This window comes from Lathamus discolor, chromosome Z (genome assembly GCF_037157495.1).
Source record: "Lathamus discolor isolate bLatDis1 chromosome Z, bLatDis1.hap1, whole genome shotgun sequence".
In the NCBI taxonomy this organism is placed as follows: Eukaryota; Metazoa; Chordata; class Aves; order Psittaciformes; family Psittacidae; genus Lathamus; species Lathamus discolor.
This window is the reverse complement of record NC_088909.1, coordinates 19,661,003-19,686,499: the sequence shown is the minus strand read 5'-3', so window position 1 is coordinate 19,686,499 and position 25,497 is coordinate 19,661,003. Positions and strand designations below refer to the sequence as shown.

Below are 25,497 nucleotides of genomic sequence, written 5' to 3'. Positions count from 1 at the left end.
TCCTCCTCTCTGGTTACCTGAAATTACAAAACACAGTGTTCTGCAAGGTACAAGTGGTGTTTTTACAATCCCTGAAATAAAGTATTGCAGATCCATGTGTCAGTATGAATGCTAAGGGTTAGCCACACTCTGCTTTAAATGCCCTGGTGTTACTGCTCATCCTATCATCTCTTCTCTCCCATCAATCTTGGTGAGTCAGCCTTCAGCCTATTTACATCTGAAAGAAGACTTAAACTGACACTAAAGTATACGCTGTCAATCCATGGATTATTACTAGTGCTGATACATTCTAATTATATACTGCGTAATCATACCAAAAAACGTGGAACAGCTTGTGCTATTTTTAGTAAAACAGATAAAATTACTTTTGTGTTCCCTTACTGACACTGCAGCCACCCCTTTCTGCTGGATTTATAGATAAAAAACATTGGTGAAGGTACTTAGTTGGGATGTGCACTCTAAGTAAGAGGCTAATCTCAAACTGGCCTGTGCTGTCCCTGAGCAATGTGCATAAATCACTGTGTGATTGCTCCTTTTTGCACTTTGGCAGGTGTGTGTTGCCAAACAAAGCCAGAGCTTCTGCTTCAGCGCTGAGTTTAGAACACTTGTGTACATTAACATTTACTTCCACAGAGAAGTAAAAGACCCTGTAAACAGAGCTGCAAGGGAGATGAGATAGATAGACATCTTTTCAGTAGCACTGATATCATTGAGATGAGAGAGAGCTTTTAAGGCCTGACTCAGCTGTACCATTCCCCAAGGCATTTCCCTCAACTCTGCTGGTTCAGCTGAGATTTGCAAATTATGTAGAGTAATAGGAATTTTACATCTATTTCTGAAACAATTTAACTGCATCTTCTCTATGGTAATATCTTTCAGGAATGGCAATTACTGTTTATGATGTGCTCTCTGAACAGTGATTTCTGGAGTAATCTCTCAGAATAACCTTCTGATCATCTAATTGAAACAATGAAAAATGTGAATAGGAGATAACCAGTTATTGTGCAAACTGGTACACTGTCAGCACTGGTGGTTGTTCATTACATGTGTATGTGTTCACTGCTGCTGGCTCTCAGCTGAGCCTCAAACTCTTCTCATTGCTTGGAATCACCACTTTTCTAGGGCAAATATTACATGTCCTATAGCACAACTGCACACAGCTGTTTACAGATGCTTCACAAATGCGGAATTTCTTCCCAACCTGTGATTGGGTCTGCATTTTAAAAAAATGACAATGCATTTGCATTCTTTTTATTGATTTGAACACTACGATTTAAGAGCCTAAATGCGAGTTTTTCCCTTTATTTCTGCAAGTAGCACTGCAATCATAACTTACAAAAATGTTTAAAATACAAAATGTACATGAAATTACAATACAAGGCTCTGTAAACATCTAGAACTTACTTAATCTTTATTGTCCCACATTTTTAAATATAAAACTTCAATTTGAACGATTTCTGAACCCCAAGGAACGACATCCATTATGAATATCAAAAATATAGAGTTTCAAACCTTTTTTGTATAAGAACAAAACTGCGATGCTATTTTCATTCTTTGGTTTAAAAAGGATGGCAGTTCCCCTGATAACATGTAAGTAAGTTTTACTACAGAAATTCAGATTTGTGGTGATTTCAAAAACCACTCCTTCACCCTCCTGGATGAATATATTACCCCCTTAACTTTTTGTTTTTAACATTAACCTCTGACCCTCCTTATAGAAAAGCTACTTCATCATTAAGGCTTTCCTTCAGGATAATCTAAATTATTAAAAACTTTTTGAAAAGTATTCAGGGAGAAGAAAAGACTTAAGGGTTAGGAAGTGGATGCCAACAAAATATCAACAGTTGTTGGGTTCTGTGGTTTAATTAAATTTGCATAGTCCAATAGAGATTGTGTGCTTTTTATATCACTAAAATTTTACGAGATTAACAGTCTTTACCTATGTTATCACACAAGCTAAAATAAAGACCCTTGTATTGAAGCTTTTACAAGGCAAATACAAAACTGCTTTAGTATCCAAAGCTTTTTTTTTTTTTTTTTATTATTATTTCATTTTTAAATAGGAAAGCATCTCTATGTCTACAGGCATCAAGGTATTTAAAGGCATCAGAAAATTTAGTGCATAGCAACTCCAGATTGTTTGGGCTCCCATATTTTAGGTACAGTGTGAATTCCAGCTACTTGAAGAACTTGCAATAAGAGTCTGTACCAGCAGGATTAAGGAGCATAAATCCCATACAGTATGAAAAGTTGTTCAGTTAGAATTCTCCTACAAACAACGGTTAATGCAAAAGACCCAACACACAAATGTAAATTGGAACATGCCTTGCCACCAGCACCCAGTCCTAAAACAATTACATTGATTGCAGTGTTGTGTGGTTTGTTTTGTTTTGAAGGTGTTAAAAACATAAGTAGATGTATTTCTGAGCATGTGAATCCTTCTCTAGGATCTTAAATGTAAATGAGTAGAGGACAGAGTAAAGCACCATCGCTGAGGGACAATTAAAATATCACTTTTCAGATTACAATCCTGCCCATTTTTTTCTTGCAAATTTAAAGATTTCCACCATTGAACAATATATTCACAAAACGGATGTTCAAGATTCCCAGCATGCACATAGTGGCCTTGCATTAAGTTGTCTGCAATTACCATGAAACATCAAGATAGTAGCCTTAGGCTGCACTCTTAAAAGAAAGGATATAATAAAGAGTTATAACTTCACCCACTTAATACATGGTCTTCTAAAAAGTTAATGATTCAGGTTATTAGAAAGATGCAGTTACAGCTACTTTAATGGTATTGCTTGGGTGCTGACTTAAATGTAGGTGTAATGTTGTGCCTGCAAAAGGCTCAATGGAAAGTTTTCCTGTGACCATCTGCCAAAACGCAACAGCAGTAGAATCCATGTTTTCTCTCACAGGTATTAGAATGCAGTTCTAGTATCCACTTTAAGACCATTTTACGGACATTTTAAGAATCTCTGTAAAATTTTCTACAGAAAGAGTCATGTGCTCTACGTGTTAAACCGCTGAAAGGTCCACAATTGTCTGAACTAGTTTCAATACAAATGTACTTTCTATATTTGGAAGTTTTTGAGTGTATTTGGTCTTAATTTTCATTAGAGCATCATGGCTCACCCAAATGGGGAACTAGAACTAACACCCTCAGTATTTGGATGTTCAGTGTATTATTTCTAATCTTACTTTGCCGTGATTGCTGTACCCTGTGTGTTCCATGTCAGGAAGCTTTGTAAATGACAGTGGCTTCTGGGGGACAGAAACATTTGCGGGCTGCATGGGCAGTTTCAGATCCTCTCCTAGGTTTCTAATCATAGAGGCCTGAGATTTTTCATAACTATGTAAACAGATTGTCTCAAATGCATCAGATTATGCATGTAAGGGAAATGCACCCTTTCAGCACATCACAAAGTTTACCGCTGGTATGAATTTTGTGTGTTTCTTTGGTAGCTTCTGCTTTTCACATTCACAATTAAACAAGGGTGAAATTATACTCCCTAATCCCTAATTCACAGTAAATTACTTTCTAGCAAACTGACATTTATAAACAGCTTAAATTTAAGGAACTGTAACTGTCATCTCCTCGGCACTTCCAAGTGGCAGAGTCAGGCATACAGCATATAAAAGCTAGAGATGTGATCAAACCATTTATTGCATGGAAAACTTGAATGCCACTGAATCGGTGATTTCAAAACTGTATTTTGCAGGGATAACAGGAACACCTAGATCCTCAGCAAATACTGAAATTTCTCCTGTATCACGGCTTTGATGTTGCTGTTCTTTAATCTAAAATCCTACTGCTTAAATTTGATTACAAGTGTAACTAAGAAAAAGCTATTTCAAGAAGGAGCCTGTGCTAATAAAAGAATAGGAAGATTATCCACGAAGTTATAAAAGTTAAATTTTGGAATGTCATTTCTATCCCAACACTTTCATGATGGAATGGTCTTTTTGCAGCCTATCAAGTAACATTTTCAGTTTATAAACAGTGCAGATCTACATTTGGCTTTGCTTCCTATGAATCTAAGAAAGAAAACACTACAGTATTTGCATACAATGGCTTCCGTGGCATTGGCTTCAGATGACAGGTATGATTTGCCACTGGAAGATAGTAGTAAAAAAATAAAATTAAACAACAGAAGCTTTAAAGGCTTTCAAAAATGACCAAAAGGTGTTACAAATCATCAGTTACAAACTATACTACCTCTAAAGGAATGCAGCACACTGAAGATGTGTATTAAATCTTTTTCCCCATTCAGTACTGTGAATAATATAAGAGCAAACTAACATCTCCGCACATCTGAAGCACTTACAATATAAAAGTATTCTATTTAAATGCAAAAAGCAAAGCTTGTTTATAACTTTAAAAGAGTTAAAATATCTGGTGTAGATTCTGTGTGTCCATTTTAAGAAGTCTCTTATACAGCATTTGAGGAACTGTAATTAAAATGCTCTGTCTCTACATCAAAAATGTAACCCACTAAAAGGGCTTTGCAAGGATCCACTGTTCCAGTTCATAAAGGCCACAGAGTTGGAAGCACAGTAAGTCTAAAGAGGAAAAGGACGAAGAAATATCCAGAGAAACTGTAATGTTTTCATGGACGTTTAGTTGCAAGCTTATCCACTACTGGATTCCATCAGATATTCTTGCCTCCAGAGATCCAGGACATGTACGTGCAGACTGGCTGGCCGCTGCTGTTCCATGTGACACTGAGATCTGTGACATATCTCTTCCTATAATCTCATTCACTAGAAAAAAAAGGAAAAAAAAAAAATCAACTGTTTTCATGTTTTCCGAAAGGCAGAATTCATCAGTGTGTCTCTTTCAAAAATAAATATTCTAGTACTAAGCCTTGATGCAGTTAAGTAACAGAGGATTAATGAGGAACTTAATTTCAGTTAACAGTTGAGCAAGAGAGGGGGAGAAAGTCCAGTTTTCTCTTAGTATTACACTTCGCACATACCATAATCCATGTTGGAAAATCCCTAAAACAGTTGAAAACCATACATAAGCACATATATATTCATGACAATGAGGTAACTGAAAGGCACAGCACAGGTGTCTCCAGACAACTCCTCCTGTTCAAGGGTGTTACAGACACAAGTAACTCCAGTAATTCTTGTCTCTTTCAAGCTACTTACAGAACCTCCTCAGAACTTGGATTTGGTTTGATAGAATATTCTTTTAATACTAGATACCTATTTAATTAGCAAGTTTTCTGGATACTTCCATTTCTGAAACTGCAGTAATAAAATCTTCTTTAGTTATCAGTCAACTTTTCTTTAGAGAAGAATTAAGATTGACTAATAGCAGGTCACATCAGGTTGTGTGTCTATGTATGTGTGTCAAATTCAGCAGAGATCAGTCAAAATGTTACTATTTACAAGTGATGGACAGCTGGTGAATATGACAAAGCAGCTCTTCAGTTATTAACAAAAGGCAATTTTGAAGTGGTATGCTAAAGCCTGAGTAATTGATTGCCATCCAATTGACTTTAGAAGATGACAAAACCGATTACTTTAATGGATATGCAGAAATGGTTTACATGGGTGACATGGTTTAGTGTGAGGTGTCCCTGCCCATGGCAGGGGGTTGGAACTAGATGATCTTAAGGTCCTTTCCAACCCTAACTGTTCTATGATTCTATGATTCTAAATACAGGGATATAAATATCCATTTTACAAAATGGGCAATGGTAAGTTTAAGAAAAGAGACTAATATTTGAAGTGCAGATGAAAAAAAACACATTAAATAGTAATGACAAATTTCAGATAAATATTAGATGATAACCAAAATAGAAATTACTTAATAGAAGAGGCAGTCAATCCTGCTGTTTTCCACGACTGTGTGGCAGTAGGTGTACAGTATCTTTTATACAGCAGGACTGTGAATTACAGTAATAAAAGAAACCCCCTAATACAGTTTGTTTGGACCTTCTATAAACAAGCATTAAATGGGATCCTTTTGTTGAGTAAGGACTATTCCTTGTAAAAGTAAGAACTTCTGTTGGGCTAGTAAGCTGCTTCTGTTTAAAATCTTAGCAGATTTCAAACCTAGGCTTTCACTCTTTTGTTGTCCATTGGGTAGCTTTACAGAACAATACACTTCACCACCTTTCTTAATGCTTCCTTCATTTCCCATAGCAGGATTTAGTTTCCTACTAACCATTCCGGTTTGGTAGAAGCAAAATTAAAAAAATTAATCTAAATTAATTAAACAAAAAAATCTAAAATCTAATTACAATCTAAATCTAATTAAACAAAGTTAATCTAAAGGTAGTGTTAATTGCTCTTAATGTTTATAGTGTTCAACAGTCTGAGCTTCATCTTTTGTTGGAGCACTAGCATAAGTGGGTTTGAAAGAAAATGTAGTAAATACTGTGAATCCTCTGAAGTATGTATAATGTACATAAAATCCAACTCTGATACAAAGGTTTGTCTGTATTCTTTTAGTTTACTTAGGAAAGCTTTAAAACCACCTTATGTCATACAACTGCATGTAACCATGGAAGAGGTACTTGTTATCTAAAGGTCAATCAATGGCAAAGGTGTTCTCTTGCATGACTGCAAGGACAGCTTGTTAAAAATGCACATTATTGCAGATCAAAGGCTCAGACGGTTCAGAAGAGCTACATAGTAACCAAATCCCTTGAGCAAAGACTTACTTAAAATCTATTGGGCTTTAAAAAGTCTTTCATTCAATGAACTTAATTGTTACTATGATAACTGAAAATTGTGTGACTGCACATAGGATCCTCTTTCAAGTGTTTTTATTATGCTAACACAAAGCATACACAAACAGCTGTTAAAAACCAAGACTTTTAAAAAAAAAAAAAAATAATTTAGATGTTCACTTACAAGAATTATGTTCCATTGGTTTCTATCGGGCACTCTTATTTTGCTCTAACCACAGGACCTCTCACAGCTATTATCTACTCTGTGTGACCGAACCGTTGCTTTGTGCAAGTCAAATATTGCAGCTGTTCAGTACTACTAAAATTTTGATGACTGGCACAATAAAAAAGAACATTAAATAAAACCACTTTCTATATTTTGTAATTGGATGGTTACTCCCTTTAAGTTTTGAGAGATGAACATGTATCTGTACTGGCAATGTCAGGGCAAACTAGTCTATCGTATTGTAATGCTTTGTGGTTTCCACAGGCAAGAATGTTTAACTGATCAGCACATAGCCATGTGGCGGTAAACCCTCCTTACATCACGTTACACTGGGAACACAATAGCTGCTCATGTGTTTTATTTGCCAAAGTTCTGCATAATCCATTATGGAGAGTATGACATTAAAGTCCGAGGTTGTTTTGTTTTTAAAATAATCACCGGTTTGTTTGCAAGAAGCTTACTGCCATGGCTCTGTCACACATTTCCTTTTGCAGCTGGGAGAACCTTTTTCTGCCAACATTTTTAGCATGTGGCCAATACAGCTTTATCAGGTTTATTTCGATTTATATTAGAAGTATCTACCACTTGTAAGGGAAATGCAATACCTGGCCTTCTTCCCAACAGAAATTCTAGCGGAATATTTACTTGCCACAGTGATTTTGAAAGGATTGTTCATTGTAAACCCAACCAGTATTCCAGTGTGCATTTTTTTTATTTTATAATTTTAATGTGTATCTCACTGGGTGTTTGTCAGATCACCATGCAGGCCTAAATAAAAGGCCACAGTCCTTTTTCTGCTGTGTCTGGCAAAGTTGTTTTTCCACCTTTCACAGACCATAGCCGCCTGCCTAACACACCTCCTTATGGTATACCTTCCAAGTGTGCCCATTTCAGCTGTCTGGAAATCTGTAAGCAACAAAAGAATGGGGGAAGCCTGCAGGCTCGGGAAGGCTACACGTTGAGTTAGATTACGTACAGATGATGGTAAAACGGCTTCAAAGAAAGCCCTGCCTGCAGAAGCAGCAGCTGAGATCAAAGCACTCCAACCTTTGTGAAGCAGCAGCCTGGCTCCTGAGCAGGGCAGTGCTGGGCTCTGCAGTGACAGGCTGGGGGCAAGGGCTGGCTGCCCAACAGGCTGGGCCCAACATGTCTGGGAGGTGTGGAAGGGATGAGAGAGAACCTGTGTAGTCCTGAGCTAGCATGCAGACTAGCAGATGGAGAACGGGTCTTTAAACCAGGAGAGCAACTTTTCCAGAGAAGGCTGGTTTTTGCAGCCTGAGAAAAACATTGTGAAGAAGCCATACTGGATATTTACCAAAATTAGGCAGCCTGGAAGTCCTTTGGAACAGCTCTCTGAAGGGCTGTACAACTCGGCTTTAAGGCACCAAATCCTGAGATGCCTCTATGTATCTAATTAGGAAACATTTAGCTTTATATGTAAGACATCCCATGTTTACCAGCATTGGCATAATTAACTTGTCTTTCTGACCGTGGAGTAGCATAAATAAAAGAAGTTTAAAATGTAAATTGTGTAGTCAGTAAGAAGAGTTAAAATCCTGCATAGCAAGGTACAAGACTGAAGATGAAACCATACCTATCATGTTTTCCTTTTTGTATTAATGTGATGGAGAAAAATCGTATTTGTTTAAAGACTTAGATAAAAATTCAAAGGTTAGCAATTGAATGCAGGATATATTACTTTCTTCCACAAAGGGTCAATCACAGAACATTCAGTGGTCTGAGATTAATGCTGAAAACTTAACTTATGCGCATAAACACAGGTTTTTATAATGTTGTCTAGTAAAATTCAAGTTTTTAGGTGACAAACTGGGAGAGGAAGTCAACTGCAACAGTCCTGAGCAAGGACAGAGCAATAATGTGTTAGAAGCAAAAGAAAATTTCTATTCTATACTTCCAGAAGAACATTTATCCCACCATTCCTATTTTCAGCTGTGGGGTGCATGGGCTATGCTGTCCTAGAAATACAGTTAGAAAGATTTCATATGTCTTTTTGTTTAACCTGAAAAGCCATTCAGTTAGCAACTAGATACTGGGAAACCAAGATGCACAGTACTTTCAATACATGCCCTTGTTTTTTTTATAGCATTTCCTTTCTCTCTTCAGCACAAGTTTCTAGGGGAAGTCTGCAGAGCTTGTTTGGGATTCAGGAACGCATATGTCAAGCATGTTGTTAAAGTTCTGCATGGTCTGTCTGCCAGGTTAATTTGTGTTTGTTGTGTAATTTATTCTTCTGTTGTCTCTTCAAAGAGAGCTGATCTCATGGGACTTAAGATGGAGGTGAACAGTTATGTGGGAAGGACTCTTGACTCCTTCAGTCTACTGCCTTCTTCCTGCCCCCAGATTAAATTAGCGCCTGTTGGGTATGCTCAGTGCCAGGGGGCCTGACTGCTAACTACATGCACCCTGGAGCTCTGCTGTCAAGAGATGAGGATCCAGAAATATGTTACACACTAAATTTTACACACCTACAATTGTTTTGGATGATCAGTGTCAAGTGAGTGGACAACATCAAAAATGTTATCAAATGTTTTACATGGTAACAGAGGCCAGGTTGCTAATCCTGAAATAATGACTGGATCACAGCAAGAGACAGAGGGGTGACACGCACAATACTGCATAGAGGTGTGGCAGATTCCTCCACAAAACTGGCAACTGCACTTCGAGAACCTGTTTGTCAGAAATGGCATGGATCAAACAACAATACAGGGGTGTTTTATTATTTTACTCCTATGGGACTGTGAAGTGGAAATTATTTTAACAACTTTCTTCTGTCTATTTAACTGACTTCTCTGGCAGTTATCCCAAATTTCAGATTTTCAGCTGTTACTTTATTTGCAATAGGTTTATCATTTTCTTCCCAGTGTTTACACTTGTGTAAGCTGGCTGGCAAATTTATACCAATAGTTATAAATAGACTGTGCAGAACAGAATTGAACATGGTGTAGAGAAAATCTTCTGCTACTGCAGAATCAGCATTTATACTTTCTACTGGAAATAGGCAGTTACAACACATTTTAGGTTTTTGTAGGTCAAAATTACTGCCCGAAAACCTCCATGGAGGACTACAACAAAATCAGTTCAGGTTACAAACCATTAGGTATGTAACTGGCAAGAGTAGACACCCAATGAAAACACATCATGATGTGTCTGGAACTTCCCCAGGATGTTCCACTGGCCTCCAAAACGTGTTTGTTCTAGGGAATTCCTGAGCCATCTATCTTTGCACCGATTTGTATCTATCTTTGGCACCGACTGGTTCCAGTCAGATTTTTCTCCCTGGGGTCTTTCAGGTCTGTGCAAAATTATGTCACCTGCAACATTCTGAGACAGTAAATTCCAGTTTAACTACAGATTGCTAGCAATGCTTTGTATGTGTTGAGCTTGCTGCATGATTATGTGGTAGACACTTCTATTATTTTCTTTCCCAAGCAGAACTTTACATTACCTTTTCCCATGCCACCCATTAACTTTATTATACTTGGCATATTCTGATTCATTTTTCTTGCTGCAGGGCCCTAGTGTGTTCAACATAACTTCTGTACCAAATCTTTGCCTGCGCGAGGTGTCCTTAACCAAAGCACTCCACAACACATGTGCACCTAATGCTTTTGCAGATCAGTGGCAAGATGTGGGCATATAACACAGATATATAGTAGCATTTGTTCATTCTCTGCTTTCTAAATATTCCTAGTATTTATTTACCTTTCTGAAACTGCTTTTAACACTACTCAGCAAGCTTTCATAGCCTTGTGCATTTTAAATTCAAGACGGCTTTAAATAAGAACAGTTCACCGAGCTCGTCACTGTATGTACGGAATTAGGGCAGGGTTTTTTCCTTCGCTTACCCTAATTTCCACTCCTTTAACTAACCAATTTTCTTTAATCACAAGGTCTTCCTATAGAGATTCCAGAGAGTTTGGGGTTTTTTTCACTTTCAGTATCTGAGCAGCAGTAGTGTCACATTTACCAACTTCCAGTCCCCTGGCTTTAAGCAAGAGGTTATACGTTACAGTTAATAGTTCCACTATTGCTTACTTATCTGCTGTCTGGCACATCAGCTAGCTGTGAAGAACTGTCACTGTCTGTTGATGTGTTTGTTCTGAAACCTTTTTACTGACACTTGAAGGGTGGCTACAAAGCAGATGAAGATTCCTTTTTTGCAAGGAGTCATATGGAAAAGACTTGGGGTAATGGGCACAAGTCACTCCTGGGGACATTCCAATTAGACACAAGAGGAAAATTTTTCCACACTGAGAACAAGCAGCCAATGGAATAATCTCCCCAAGGAAATGGTGGATTCCTCAACATTGGACACTGAATGTTTGGCAGGACAGGGTACTGGGACATACCGTTGAAGTGTCTAGGCCATGCTTTGCCTAGTAAGGTTAGACCAGATGACCCCTGAAGTCCCTTCCAACCTGGCATTCTATGACTTCAACTTGACAGATCCTGCAACAGATCCCTTTTTCAAAGGACTCTGGCATGAGCAACTCTAGTTCTTCAACTCTGAACATCAATACAAAAACCTTTCTAAGTTGATCCACCTAATTTTAAGTGAATTACTGATTTGTCATCTGTTGGACAGGTTAACCTAGTAATTTTCATGTTTAACCTAGTAATCTTCATGTTCTCTTCTGTTCTCTGCATTTGGAAGCAGTTTGTAGTCTCTCCCTCTGCAGAGTAGTTGTACACTTAAACTGAACCCTCATAAATAGTTTTCATACTGCTCACAAGTACTTTACCCTTTTAACCACCTGTTTTTTCTTAAGTAAGTTTTACTGTTTTCCTATAGCTCCCCTTCTGAAGTTCATTACAGCCTGTAATGCTGAAACTGCTACCAAACAAAGGAAGATTTGGTTGTTTATTTGGTTGGGTTTTTTTAAGCAGTTCCTGTATGCTCCTTTGGACCAAATAAAGAGACTTTTCCCCTTGTGGGTTCTTCTCATGACTTAGTGCTCCATGAAGAAGTCATCACACTTACCCATTCTATAAAGGATGACAAGTATTCCATTAGTGTATTTCCTGTCTGCAGATTAGCTGATCTCTTCTCGCACATGATAGTAACAGTCGCTCTCCTGCTCAGCAGTATAATTTAGAAGCTATGCACATCCTAATTTAAGCCTGAAAGGTGAATCTGTAAGCATTCCCTACTAGTTGATACAGTCAGCTTGTCTGTTTGTTGCTAAGCATTCTTCGAGGTACAGAACCATTCTACTAACATTCCTGAGAGAACACATCTCTTGCGTTAGTACAACACTATCTTGATTATTTTTCTTACACAAATACCTAAAATATTTTAATAGTGCCACGTGTCTCAACTATGCTTCTCAGATGCTTATGTGCAAGCATATTTCTCTCTGGGTCTGATTTTCTGTGTGCGTGCTCTCTTGAAAAGGGACCTGTGGGTGTAGGTTTCATAATTCTGAATTTGGGGGTTGCCAACCTGTGTGTCACTCTTTAGTTGAGGATGCTGGTATTTGTGGGTTATTACTGAGTTTTCATTTTTCAAGAACAACTGGTCTTCAACAATTATACTGTACCTACCAGATCCTGAGTTGCACAGGACATAGTACAGAACACTGAAATAATCTAAGCCATAACTGCTATCTTACTAATTGATTTGCTGGTTCAACATGTAGAAATGTCAGCTAGTTTTGCCATTCTGAGTAGTAGCTATTTGCCTTACCAGTAACATTTTGGTATGTAAGGAAAGCAGAACTATGTCACTTTCTGGAAAGGTGGTAAAAGACCAACATGGTGATTTCAGTTTCATGGGCAAACTCCTTTCACTCTTTTCCAAAGATCAGTCTACACACCCCCTGTGTGAGAGTTTTATAAAGGCTACACACAGAGCTTGGTCACCTTCCTGGTAACAATCCTGAAGACTGTACACTTACACGTACTCCTTTTTAAAAATCTATGGGGAAAGTAAATTGCATTACATGTTCTTATGTATGGGGGAGAGAAAAAGGGTCAGTATAGTTCTTTGGCATTTTAGGCATGTTTGTAATAAAGCGAAAAACACTTAAGAAGAATGAGTATAAACACAATCACGACCAATATACCATGCATCAATTTCTAATATCATTATGTAAGAGTCACATTGCATAATTATCTCGTTTATATGTGAAATGTGAGGCTGAAAGCATCTTAAAACAAACCCAGACAATCCTTCCCCGTTAAGCGCACATTCAACTAGAAATGTATTTATGAGTCTGTATCCCGAGTGTTTGGATTGGCAGTGCACGACACTGTATTCCATCTACTTAAATTGACATTGATTCCTCTTCTTGAAAAAGGGGAAGCATTCTAAATTTCTCACAGTTAACTGATCTGGCCACTCTACAGCCTTGCACGTATCTGGCTTAAGATTTTCATACCCTCTTCTGCTGTTGTACTAGATCCTACAGCACTCAGGAAGTTCTGCTGCACTACATATACTTTTAGTGGGGATTTTTACCGAATAAGGGAACACCTGGTTCATAGCTTCTGAATTTTCAGCTATTTCAGAATACACAGGTGTGTGATTATGGCAATACTTAAGTATTACATAGCGCTGTTCACTTGTAGATGTTAAGACTAATAAAACACTTTCCCCTTTCCTTTGTGCTCCAATTTAAAACATTGAAGCATTTCAGTAAGCAGACTCACCCTCTAGATTTTCCACATAGGAGTTGGACATGAGTGCTGAATGTTGAGTCCATTTCTCTGTTGAACCTGATGGCTGGTATTCCAGGTCAGAGATAAAACTGTCTGTGTCAGAGAAGAAGACAGACATAACTACTGACTGGACTAAACCAAGATGTTACAGTTCACTCAACCAGGAAGTGACTTTCAATTTTCTTTTAATAGCACTAACTTTAAACACCCACTTTCATTCACAACTACTACATATGTCGACATAAGTAACTATTTATAAATTATCAGAGTGCCTATTAAAAACAGTATCGCTTATCTCATATATATAGTTACTTTTCAGTTAGCAGCCAGAGCCATAAAGGTAATGGTTAATATTTTTTGGATGTCTGCCTAGTTGTATCATGATGAATTTTGTACTACATAAATTTCAATTTAGTATGCGTGTTAGTTTAGAACATTCCTTCTGCAATTTTCTCAATCTGTTTTACTTACTGTGGTCAAATTAAAAGTGCTTATGTCCTTTGGCAGCACCTCCACTGAACAAGGCAGGCAAAAGAGTACTAGCAAATAACACCTTTATTTTTATTTTTCCTATCCTTTCACTGGAGGAAACCGTTGTTACAACATGTTAGCTTCCTGCCTACTTGTCAGGCTGTCTGCACATTTTGCCCCAGGTACTGATCTGCAGTCAGGCCACACACAGGCTGAAGTGTTGGAAACCTAAGCATGATCTTGGTAGAGGTGGCTCTGGCAGACCAAGGCAACGTGAGAAACCAGGGAGGAAGTGAACTGTACTCCCTTCCACTGTTTTTCCTGGAGGAAAAACGAATGTAGACTAGTGTACTTATTACTTTAACCAACAGGCAGGTGCTTGTTCAGTTGTGATCAATGACAATGCAGAGAGTGCAACAGTGTACTGGGGTGGGTTTGGGTTTGAGTTTTTTCCCTGCCAAAGAGAGAGCTGCAAGTTTAGTACAACAAGTTTTAATACAATTAACAAAATTACTCTGAAAGCTGGCTAATTTGTGCCTTCTGGATAGAGCCATACATTTGCTTTGCTGGCATGATTTCTAAGCCCTGCTTACAGGTGACTCCTGAGAGAATGAAAGAGTTTATTCTTACTTCCTTATGAAATTCAAGCAGTTCAAATTACTGCTTTGGATGCCTTATGCTTAATTGTTTAAAGTGTAAAGTTACACGTATTTAAACAGGAAGTGGAAAGCATCATTTGGGTTTCAACGTAAATGTCACAGAATCATAGAATAGTTAGGGTTGAAAAGGACCTTAAGATCATCTAGCTCCAACCCCCCTGCCATGAACAGGGACATTTCACACTAAACCATGTCATTCAAACCTCTGTCCAACCTGGCCTTGAACACCACCAGGGATGGAGCATTCACAACCTCCCTGGGAAACCCATTCCAGTGCCTCACCCACCCGCACAGTAAAAACCTTCCTCCTTATATCCAATCTAAACTTCCCTGTTAAAGTTTTAACCCATTACCCCTTGTCCTGTCACTGCAGTCCCTAATGAAGAGTCCCTCCCCAGCATCCTTGTAGGCCCCCTTCAGATACTGGAAGGCTGCTATGAGGTCTCCAGGCAGCCTTCTCTTCTCCAGGCTGAACAGCCCCAACTTCCTCAGCCTGTCTTCATACGGGAGGTGCTCCAGTTCACTGATCATCCTTGTGGCCCTCCTCTGGACTCCAACAGTTCCATGTCCTTTTTATGTTGAGGACACCAGAACTGTACACAGTGCTCCAAGTGAGGTCTCAGGAGAGCAGAGTAGAGGGGCTCCAACACAGGTGTAGGACCTTGCACTTGTCATGGCTAAACTTCGTAAGGTTGGCATCAGCCCACCTAACAAGCGTGTCAAGGTCCCTCTGGATGGCATCCCTTCCCTCCAGCAGATGAACTGAACCACACAGCTTGGTGTCATCGGCAAACTTGCTGAGGGCACACTCAATCCCACTGTCCAGGTCACCAACAAAGATGTTGAACAAGACCGGTCCCAAAACAGATCCCTGAGGGACACCACTCGTTACTGGTCTCCAGCCGGACATTGAGCCATTGACAACAACAATTTACATGTGGCCATCCAGCCAGTTCTTTATCCACCGAGTAGTCCATCTATCAAATTGATTCTCTCCAATTTAGAGACCAGGATGTTGTGTGGGACAGTGTCGAACTCTTTGCACAAGTCCAGGTAGATGACATCAACTGCTCTACCCCTGTTCATCAGTTCCGTAGCCCCATCATAGAAGGCCACCAAATTGTCCATGCCATTTTGAAACAAAGCAGTAGATAAAGGACAAATTATTCTCAAATAATAGGAGATGAAGAAAATAGTAATGTTTTTTCCACCAACTATGAGACAACCAGCAAGAAAGTGACATTTAAATAAAGATATAATGAATCCAGAGAGATGAGCAGAAAACTACCTTGGGATGAAACAAATCAACTTTTATCAGCAATCCTCTTTAAATCTCAGGCTTTCAAAGGAGCAGACAACAAACACTGACAAAAAGCCTCTAGAGAGGGCAGTGGAGTTAATTAGCTCTTGTAAGCAACAGCCTCTGCACCATAAAGTCTGTATAGCTTAGACGATAGTGATTATCTGTCACTTTAGCAGAGAAATATGCTTTGAAGCAATTTTTCTAATTGATTTTGTATATAGAAGGACTCTGAGGTTCTTGCATACCCTAATGAAGCTGCTGACAGCACTGAGGTTTTGCTCTTATAAATCCCTGACAAAATGCGTCATGCGTAACATGTCTCCAGCCAGCACCTTCTGCAATGAAGCATGCACTGGCCTCAGGCACCCAATATTTGGTGTTTGTGAAACATGGTAAATAAAGCAACAGCCTTTAAAAGCATTCAATATAGCATAAAGATTTTGTTCAACATGCACTGAAGTTACTCGAACTTGAGGCACCAGATAAATACAAATTAAAAATACCTTTCTTCCTCATCATTTCAGGAACATTTGAGAGAGCTTTTTACTTCCTTAAGCAATACCATAATGTGTTTTGTACCCAAAGAATACAACATTAAAATTAAAGCTACTACATTGAACTGGAAATGAAGAAAACTGACATCCAGTAGATCTATTTAATTGGTCAAAAATACATGCTTTTATAAATCACCTCTTTGTCTTGGATTCTCCCTTAAAGAAAGAAAGGTTAAGAAAACACTTTTATCACTCCATTATCTGCATTAGCTTTGGATCAAAGCAGTAAGTCTAGTTAAAATTAGGAGTTCTACTATGGATACAGGCAGACCAAAACGCTACTGCAGTTACACCTTTGGTTTTCAAGACGAATTCCTACAGGAACCAATTAACTTTTTTGTAGCACTATTTGGATAAAAGCTTAGCTTTTCTATCCTTTACTACCACTGAACTGAAGCAGGATATGTGGGCAATGGGACATGACCTAAAATATGTACTGGTTTTAGAAAAGTAGACTCCAAAATATTCTAGAATGCATGATTGTTTGCAGTGGCATTAGGGTTTTTTAATATGCTTTGCAAAAATAAGTTTCATGCGACTGTATGGCATTTGATCATACCAACTATCTAGGTTTCATAGTATTGCTTCATCCACCTTGGAGTTTGTGTGGTTTAGAGGACAGGTGAATGAATTGCTGTATCTGCAGGCAGTAAGGATCAGTTATCCTCAAAGAACATCATGGCTAGACTGCAGTGCACACTTCCTTGGGGACAGGCCTTTGTTTGTCAACTGCAGATGGAACTTTATCAGCCACATTCATGTGAAGAATCCCTGCAGCTACGTCACAGGGGTTAGTGCAGCATATTTAGCCTGGTTTTGACTCCACATGACCAGCAACTAGTACAGTGTCAACTTTCCCTAAAAGAAAAAACCCAACAGGCGCTGCCAGGCTATAATTAACCCTCAGTGTTCTCTGCTGTGGAGCTGCCAGCTCATTCTGTTGGTCTGTGATCAAAACCAGTCGTATGGCAGGCTCTGTTTGCAATGGCAAGCTATTGACAATGTGGTGAGCTACCTTGCAAGTTATCATCCCAAGCCACAGGACAGGGTTCCTTTGAGAATTTTCAGGTTCAATTCCAACTTGACTAAAAAGTACTTTTTTTTTTAATTGACTGATAAATTTGAAAATGAAAGTAAATTTGAAATGTTAGGAGGAGTGTAGTTTTCCTGTACATATTATATATACAGCTACATAGACAGGCTGAATGTGCCTGCAGAGTCACAGCACAAGCTCTGCAGGTGTTTGGCTCAGTAACAAATATCCCTCTTCATGACATCATTATGTCACCACACCCAATTTACGTATCATAGTGAACCACCTCATTTCAGTCATATATTTACCCTTTCTCTCATGCAAGAAGATAGACAGTCTAACGTAGTAATTATAAAGCTTGAACCTTGGAGCCGCAGGACACATGCTGTGCAGTGGAAAGCAGCGTGAAAGCACCTAAGCATACTTTAGCTGGTGTCACCAAGGAATGCCTAATGCCTTCCAGTTCCACTACAATTGCAAGTGTCTGCAACGTGACGTAGACATGTCACCTATGCTCACAGAGTAAGCTTCTACTCTTGTAAGTCGTACATGGGAATCTTTTTGCTGTGGTGCAACCAGCTGAGCTTATTTTGAATCGGTTATGAGGTGTTCTATGGCTCTCAGGGCAATAGGAAGTTTCATACATTAGCTGGTCACAGATGGCTGATGAGTTGTCTGAAGCTCTTTACACATCAGCAGTCTCTAACTGGTCTTCTCACCAGGTGCCTTGCTGGCACACATTTTATAAACACAGTGAATGAATCTACTAGAAGGTATGATTGTAGCATCCTTTAACCGCTGTCAGAGAATAACATCCTCTTCACCTTTCCTTACTGTTTCACCCTTTTCCTTTTAATCTACTGGTAAGTCTGGTTCTTTCTCTGGTTCATTCATAACACCCACCCATTTCTAAAAGAAGATTCCCATTCTCTTCCACTACGTTTCAGGTTCTTCCTTGTGTTGAGGTTGAGTGAGGTGACCTCATGCTTACAACCTTACTAAAGAACATATACTAGTGTAATTTTGGGAATGCCTGTTATAAATAGGAACATTTTGAGGGTCCTGTGTACAATGTAGGCTAGAGTTCTTGTCACACAAATCCTTCCAGACATGCTGCAAGATGCAACATGTTGTTCTATGCTTAGGAAACAGTAAAAACTAAAAACTGGTGCTGCAGACAAACATCTTAAGTTGGAGCTGTACTGGCAAGAAGACAGGTTTTTGAGCTGCTCTCCTCCATGCTAAGCTAGACTTTAGCATTTGGCATTTTTTTTTTGTTTCTGTAGACCTTCAGTGCTCTGTTTGGCAGCGCGCTGCCTTAATTAAAAATTACCTGTTAATGCATAAGTTTAAAATATATAGAGAAATACAGTATACAGTCCTTCTCTAATGCTTTCTTACTAGTTACTACTGTAAATCTGCACAAGTTAAGCTGAAGCTACAGTAAAAAGCTACCTGCGAAGACACACAAATTTTCTAGCAAAGAGCAGAATAAACTCTGAGCAAGTGGAGATAACTCTCATCAAGTGGAGAGTTATCACAGAACTACTAAAATGAATCAATGCAAATGGCTTAGAATTCTACACGGAGTATGTCTGACAAAGCAGACTTATTGCTTTATGTACACAAAACTGTTAGAGGATTTCTAGTTATGATTTATAGTAAATCCATGTACTTCTAATCTTCAGCTTCATGTAATGGAGATGCAATGAGTAATAAAATGTAAGAGGATTAGAAGGTCCTCCCGATTTGCTGAATACAGCCTAATGTAGTACCTTAAAAGTGGTTAAATAACAGTTGTACATGTTAGAAACCTCATCACCATAGAAAGCCACAAAATCCAAGGTAAACTCATTCCTAAACTGCAATCCACAAGAGATTACATTTTAGATCAACAGTATTAGAATAGATTTAAATTTAAAACTTGACAGCAGGATAGGTAAACCACCACACAAGTAGCACTACTGAAAAGCAGTGTAGAGAAATCATGGAACTAGACTGAGTCTAACTTTGACTTGCCTTCTTTAAGTGGGGAAGAAATGGGATCTATCATAGAATGGTTTGGGTTGGAAAGTACCTTAAGATCATCTAGTTTCACCCCCATCTGTCACGGGCAGGGATGTCTCACACTAAATCATGTCACCCTAGGCTCTGTCCAACCTGTCCATGAACACTGCCAAGGATGGAGCATTTACCATGTCTTTGGGCATCCTGTTCCAGTGCCTCACCACCCTCACAGAAAAGAACTTCTTCCTTGTATCTAACCTGAACTTCCCCTGTTTCAGTTCAAACACATTACCCCTTGTCCTGTCGCTACAGCCCTTGATGAAGCCCCTCTGCAGCATCATTGTAGGCCCACTCCAGGTACTTGAAGGCTGCTATGAGGTCTCTACGCAGCTTCTCTTCTCCATGTTGAACAGCCCCAACTTTCTCAGCCTATCTTCATACAGGAGGTGCTCCAACCCCTCACCATCCTCGTGGCCCTCCTCTGGACTTGTTCCAACACTTCCATGTCCTTTTTATGTTGAGGACACCAGAACTGCACACAATACTCCAAGTAAGGTCTCATAAGAGCAGAGAAGAGGGGCAGGATCACCTCCTTCAACCTACTGGTCACGATCCTTTTGATGCAGCCCAGGATACGGTTGGCTTTCTGGGCTGTGAGCACACACTGCTGGCTCTTTTTAAGTTTTTCCATCAACAAACACACCCAAGTCTTTTTCCTCAGGCTGCTCTGAATCTCTTCTCTGCCCAACCTGTAGCTGTGCCTGGGACTGCCCGGAGTCAGTTGCATATTAGGAGAATGTACAACAAAAAGAGCACAGGATGGCTCATGGATTTGGGAAAGGACAGAGATCAGCAACTACCTGTCTGTAGTCATTTCACCTGCCTTGTTTACACCTATTTGCAGTCCTAAATACGCCCTGTCTATACAGGGAGCTGTTAGCTTGGGGAGCTGGGCAGAGGGCAGACTTCCTGAAAGATGGTAAAGGGAAAAAAAAGGTCCAGCATGGGGAGGGCGTGAGGAGGAGGAAAAGCAGATGGAACAAATAAAGAGCAGGAACCTTCTTTTACGTAGTTCCAGTCCAAAAGTTTATCAGCTTGTGCAGACTGACTACCGCAAAGCAGAATCAAGTACTGTTTTACAGAATACCTTTTAAGTAAGCATACAGTAGAAATTACTTAGAAATTGTGTTATATTTCAAATGTTTTCCAAAGTATCACTGAAATTTCATATTTAGGTGTCCTCATGCATTTTGATCCCTTGTTTCTTCAAGTGAACTAGAAAGCGTTTCCTGTAGGAAGCATGCATGGGAAGAGGAAAAGCCAAATGAAATTCAAGGTGGAGATGAGAAAAGCCTTAAGACATCAATGAGATCCTGGTGAAAAACAAGAGAAGAAAGGGCCACATAAACGTCAGCAAGGGGAAAAAAGGTAAAAAGTGTACTTTCTGCAGATACCCAGGCAGAGATCTGCCTTTAAGTGATGTAACTCTTTTTCACTCCTAGTCTGACCAGAGGCCAGCTTGCTCTGATTGATGAAGGGCAAAGAATACAAAAGGTTAGCCCATGCTGGTCACTGGCAAGCGTGCCTGACTCTGCAGAGAGCTCTAAGTGGTGAATCCACATGTCACAAGACTAATCCAGATGCTGTTGCCTTGAGCACTGATGTATGAAGCAGCTCTGTAATTCTGTATTAAGTAGTGGATATGGGTTTTTTGGTATGTTTTGAAAAAAAAAAAAAAAGCCTGAGGAGGCAGTAAGATTCACTTTTAGGAGTTTTGCTTAAAGGGATTTAGGTAACTACTACCCAGAATGTGTTGCTTGGTAGTTTTCTAAAAAGAATTTTAAATCCTACTCCATCAAGCCATACAGCTTTAATTTCAAGCCTAATTTTAGCATGAGGTAGCATGTCCATACTACACTCAAATTTGGTTAAGATTTCTTAAAATATTTTATTTTCTTAAAAAATACAATATCTAATATGCTGATTTGGGAACAGTACATGCTACTTAAGAGAAAGAAGACTATTTATGCTGACAAGGGTTGTTTGGTTTGGGGTTTTTTGAGTTTTTTTGTTTACTTTTTTTTTTTAAGACTATTGACTTAAATATTTAAGATCAGTAATCCAGACATGATTTACACAGTTCACAGTTGGCCTTGCCTTAGTATTTTAAGAGGTTTATTCGGCCTAACTGATAATCCTTAAAAACCTACTTTCCAACTAAATACAGCTTCAGGTTTGATATATTAGCTGGGAGAACATACTGTATTAACATTCATTTATGCACGCAATTACGTTTGGATTTTTTTCCTTAAGTGTTACACTATTAATGCAGAGTAACTGATTTGGTGTTTGTATCTAGCTCAATCTGTACAGAAACTAAAATTTGATTACACACATAGGAAAAATTTTGAAGTTATTTTTTAAAGTGCAGTAACCATTAGAGAAATTACAAAAATGTGCTCCTGCCCAAACATGGTTTTTACTTAAAGCTGATTAAGCAGAAGAAGGAGTTACTTATGTTGAAAGAACTGAGCAGCTTGTTTACTGTCACTCTGCCCTTTAAGATTTTTCAAATGGCAGGTTTCAGGCTAGACATCTGATTGGTATTTGCAGATTGGAAATGAAGAAACAGAACCAAACCCAACCCCCTGAGCAGTTATCAAGTGGGTGTACTGTGAAACCCAACTGAAGGTAATCTCTACGCTTGCAAACACATTGCTGCTGCCAATTGTTAGTTTAGTGTTTAAAACTTTGTTCAGTTTTCCATATAGAAAGTTTAAGAAGGTCTCATAACTGCTGATTAAACTATAAACTTCTATAGCAAGAGTTATTTACAAAAAGAAACCATTGAAACTGTGGCCATCTGACTCGTGTGTATGGATTACACGTCTCTAAGCTTGGTCATGCTCTAAGTGTGGCTCTTGCAGATTTTCCCATGATACCATGATTTTGTCAGCACAGAAACAACTTGGTCATTTCACAGTGTTAAGCAATAGGAACAGTTTCTAAAAGCAACTGGTATTTGTGCTATGGTGGGAAAAAAACGGCTTTCTTTTTACTGTCCATTGATTTTAATTTTTGAACCAGTATAAACAAACTGCCAAGATGCTCATAAATGCCAAGCACTTCTGCTTATGTTGTGAAAAGTTTAACTACTGCATTTAATTGTGTTTTATTTATTTCTACATCTTTCTCTTTTGTGGGTGTGGAGGGAAGAAGGATGAAAAAAAGGTAGGTTCTGACATGACACTTCTTGAAACATTCGATTTTTCCTCACTCTCTAGCACAGAAGTAGAAAATGCTGTTACTTTTTCCATTGCATTTTGTTTCACAAAGCCTTGCTCATCTCCCCTCAGCAAGTCCTTGATGGAATCAGTCTCTTTCTTCCTTTCTACATAAATTTGACTGAAAAACAGTATTTCTAAAATGAGAGTTTTGCTTAATTAGGGTGGCCATTTAACTGAAAGCCCAACTATATTAATTTCTCCAATTTTCTTCTCAGTAAGCTGTTCCTTTAAAAGCATTTCTTAATTTTTCTTTTACTGACTGGAGACAATAATAGCAAAGCTCCATTTAAGCAAGGGCTGGAACTGACATTTAACAGACAGCCTATGCTTATGTTTTTACACTACTGTTGATGTAACTAAGTAATTACTAGGGATGATTAAAAAAAAAAAAAAAATCCCCAAAACCTAACAAACCACAACAGTTAAAGCTCTCCTAAAAGAGCGGTACTTCTAAGAATCCCATCATCAATACCAGCTTTTACACACCTTTTAAGGCCAGGCTGTCTGCTCTTCAGTCCCATTAACATGACACGCTCTTTAAATTGCTTTGCATCTATGCCTCAAACAGTCTGACATTTAGGATCTGATCTCTCTTTGTTTTTCACTTGATTGGACATGTTTGTAAGTGAACACTGTCCAAGTATTTGAAGTAGAAAACTTTACAGCCTGGCCTTTAGCCCTAAAATGCCCTTGTTCTGTTGGTGTTAAAGAAGTGAATTTCTCAAAAGGGTGGTTAGAGTGGCAAGGAGAAAGCAAACAGCTACTGTGAGAAGAGATGCTGAATGATGACTGCAGATCTACAGAATGTCTGTGAAGAGACTAAGATGGTGCCCAAATAGCTGCGAAATATTTTCAAAAAATTAGCCTGTCCTTCACAACTGGGACCCCTCCAAGAAACATGACTCCAAACTACATTTATTGCAACTTAAGACGTATTATTACAACTCTCACTGAAACCTACCAACAAGACAATAAAAAAAAAGCTCCAAATTAGTTCCTATACATAAAGTGTCAACATGTAGGGGTTAATTTTCAATCCCTGCTTTATGACAAGCAGTCTACAGGCAAATTAGACTGAAGTACATAAACTGTGTAACTACAAATTTACACCAGTTTTAAATAAGTTGTTGCTTTGGACAGAAAAATATAATCCCATTTTAATAATACAAATCTACTGCTGTGGAGTGTGTTCTAAACAAAACAACCCTCCCATACCCATTCTGTACTTTAATGTGGATTATGTCCCAGTATTAAAATATTATATCCACTTACCATCATCTAGTGTGATGTCTTGTAGTCCTATTGTTTGAAAATTCAATTCTCGATCTTCAGGTTCCGGTTTAATGTTAATAGCTGCCCCATCTGGCGAGAACGGAGATGAATCGCATGTGGTGGGGTGGTGCACCAGTGACGATGCTGCATTCAGACCACCCAGCGCCGGACTGTGTGCTTGAGGGGAGTGCTGTCCCGAGTGACTTACAGCAGCTGGCGGGGGAGACGAGGCAGGTCCTGAGCTAGGAGACTGGTAAGGCATAGGTTGGAGCTGGGGTGAAGAAGGTCCAGACAGTGGCGAGTGGACCAAAGGGTGGGAAGCTGTTGGGGATGGGGATGAAGTGGATGTTGGATTTGTAGCATGATATGGGACTTGCTGCAGCTGGGGAGAACACTGCCCAAGGGAACGACTCATTGCAGATGGGATGGAGCCCTGCCCAGCGCTTGGACAGTGGTATCCCATTGAAGGCAGGTGAGAAGATGACTGTCCTGAATGAGCTGGGTGTGCTAGTGGGTGTCCTGCGGGTGCTGACATAGAACCTGGGCCTGAAGAATGAAACTGCATTGGTGGTAGGGCTTGGCAGCTAAGATTTATCAAATGAGGTACAGCTGTGTCTTGCTGAAATGAAACAGCATCGAATCCTTGGCTGGAGACAGAGTTCATAGAAAGACCAGACTGTCCATTGTATACATTGTTAGACTGCATAGGCTGGTAAGAAGGCCTCACAGGAGGTGCTGATGTTACCTGAAAAGACGGAACCACAGCAGGAGCCAAAACATGACACTCTTCACTTGGACTAAGGTTTCTGCCTTGCATATGTGGCAGATGGGATACTGCCGAGGTCACCATGGCTGTGTATGGTGGTTGAACAGGACACACGAGGCTCCTGGGTGACGTAGACAGTAAATTGTCATGAGGATGTCCTTGCTCTGGTGAAGGCAACTGAGTTTGGATAGAATGCAGACCCTGGACATTGCTTGTGTGAGGCAGGGCCAAAGATGGAACGGCAGACAAATCCACCTCATCCCTGTGCTCTTGCTTCATTATAACTACAAAAAGAAAAACACTTTATTACAAACCCAAACCATTTGTACCCTGTGCTAAATATACAGAAATTGCTAATAGGCTTCAAACTCTCCCCAGCCTCAGAGCAAAACAACTGCTGAACTTTCACAACACTAGCCCAAGTTGTGTGTGTTGTTTTAACTACAGCAGCTCTTTCAGCATATCCCTGATTTCAGTGATGGCAACAATTGTTCTTATAATACAGGTATGAACTGACACACTTCATTACAGTGGTGGTAACACTGT

The 25,497-nt window shown here is 39.2% G+C and overlaps 1 protein-coding gene across 2 annotated transcripts in view; it reads right to left on the bottom strand.

Moving 5' to 3' along the window:
- Positions 1–1,286: 1,286 nt before the first annotated feature.
- Positions 1,287–25,497, bottom strand: part of NFATC3 (nuclear factor of activated T cells 3) — a 76,647-nt gene continuing 52,436 nt past the window's right edge. Inside the window, exons 9-11 of one of the 2 annotated variants that reach the window (XM_065662238.1) lie at positions 24,186–25,235; positions 13,591–13,692; positions 1,287–4,767 (exon numbers count right to left, since the gene is read on the bottom strand). In XM_065662238.1, coding sequence (XP_065518310.1) covers positions 4,643–4,767; positions 13,591–13,692; positions 24,186–25,235 — 1,277 coding nt within the window. In that variant the 3' untranslated portion in view covers positions 1,287–4,642. The remainder of the gene's footprint in view (positions 4,768–13,590; positions 13,693–24,185; positions 25,236–25,497) is intronic. The other variant, XM_065662239.1, reaches the window with a different exon arrangement.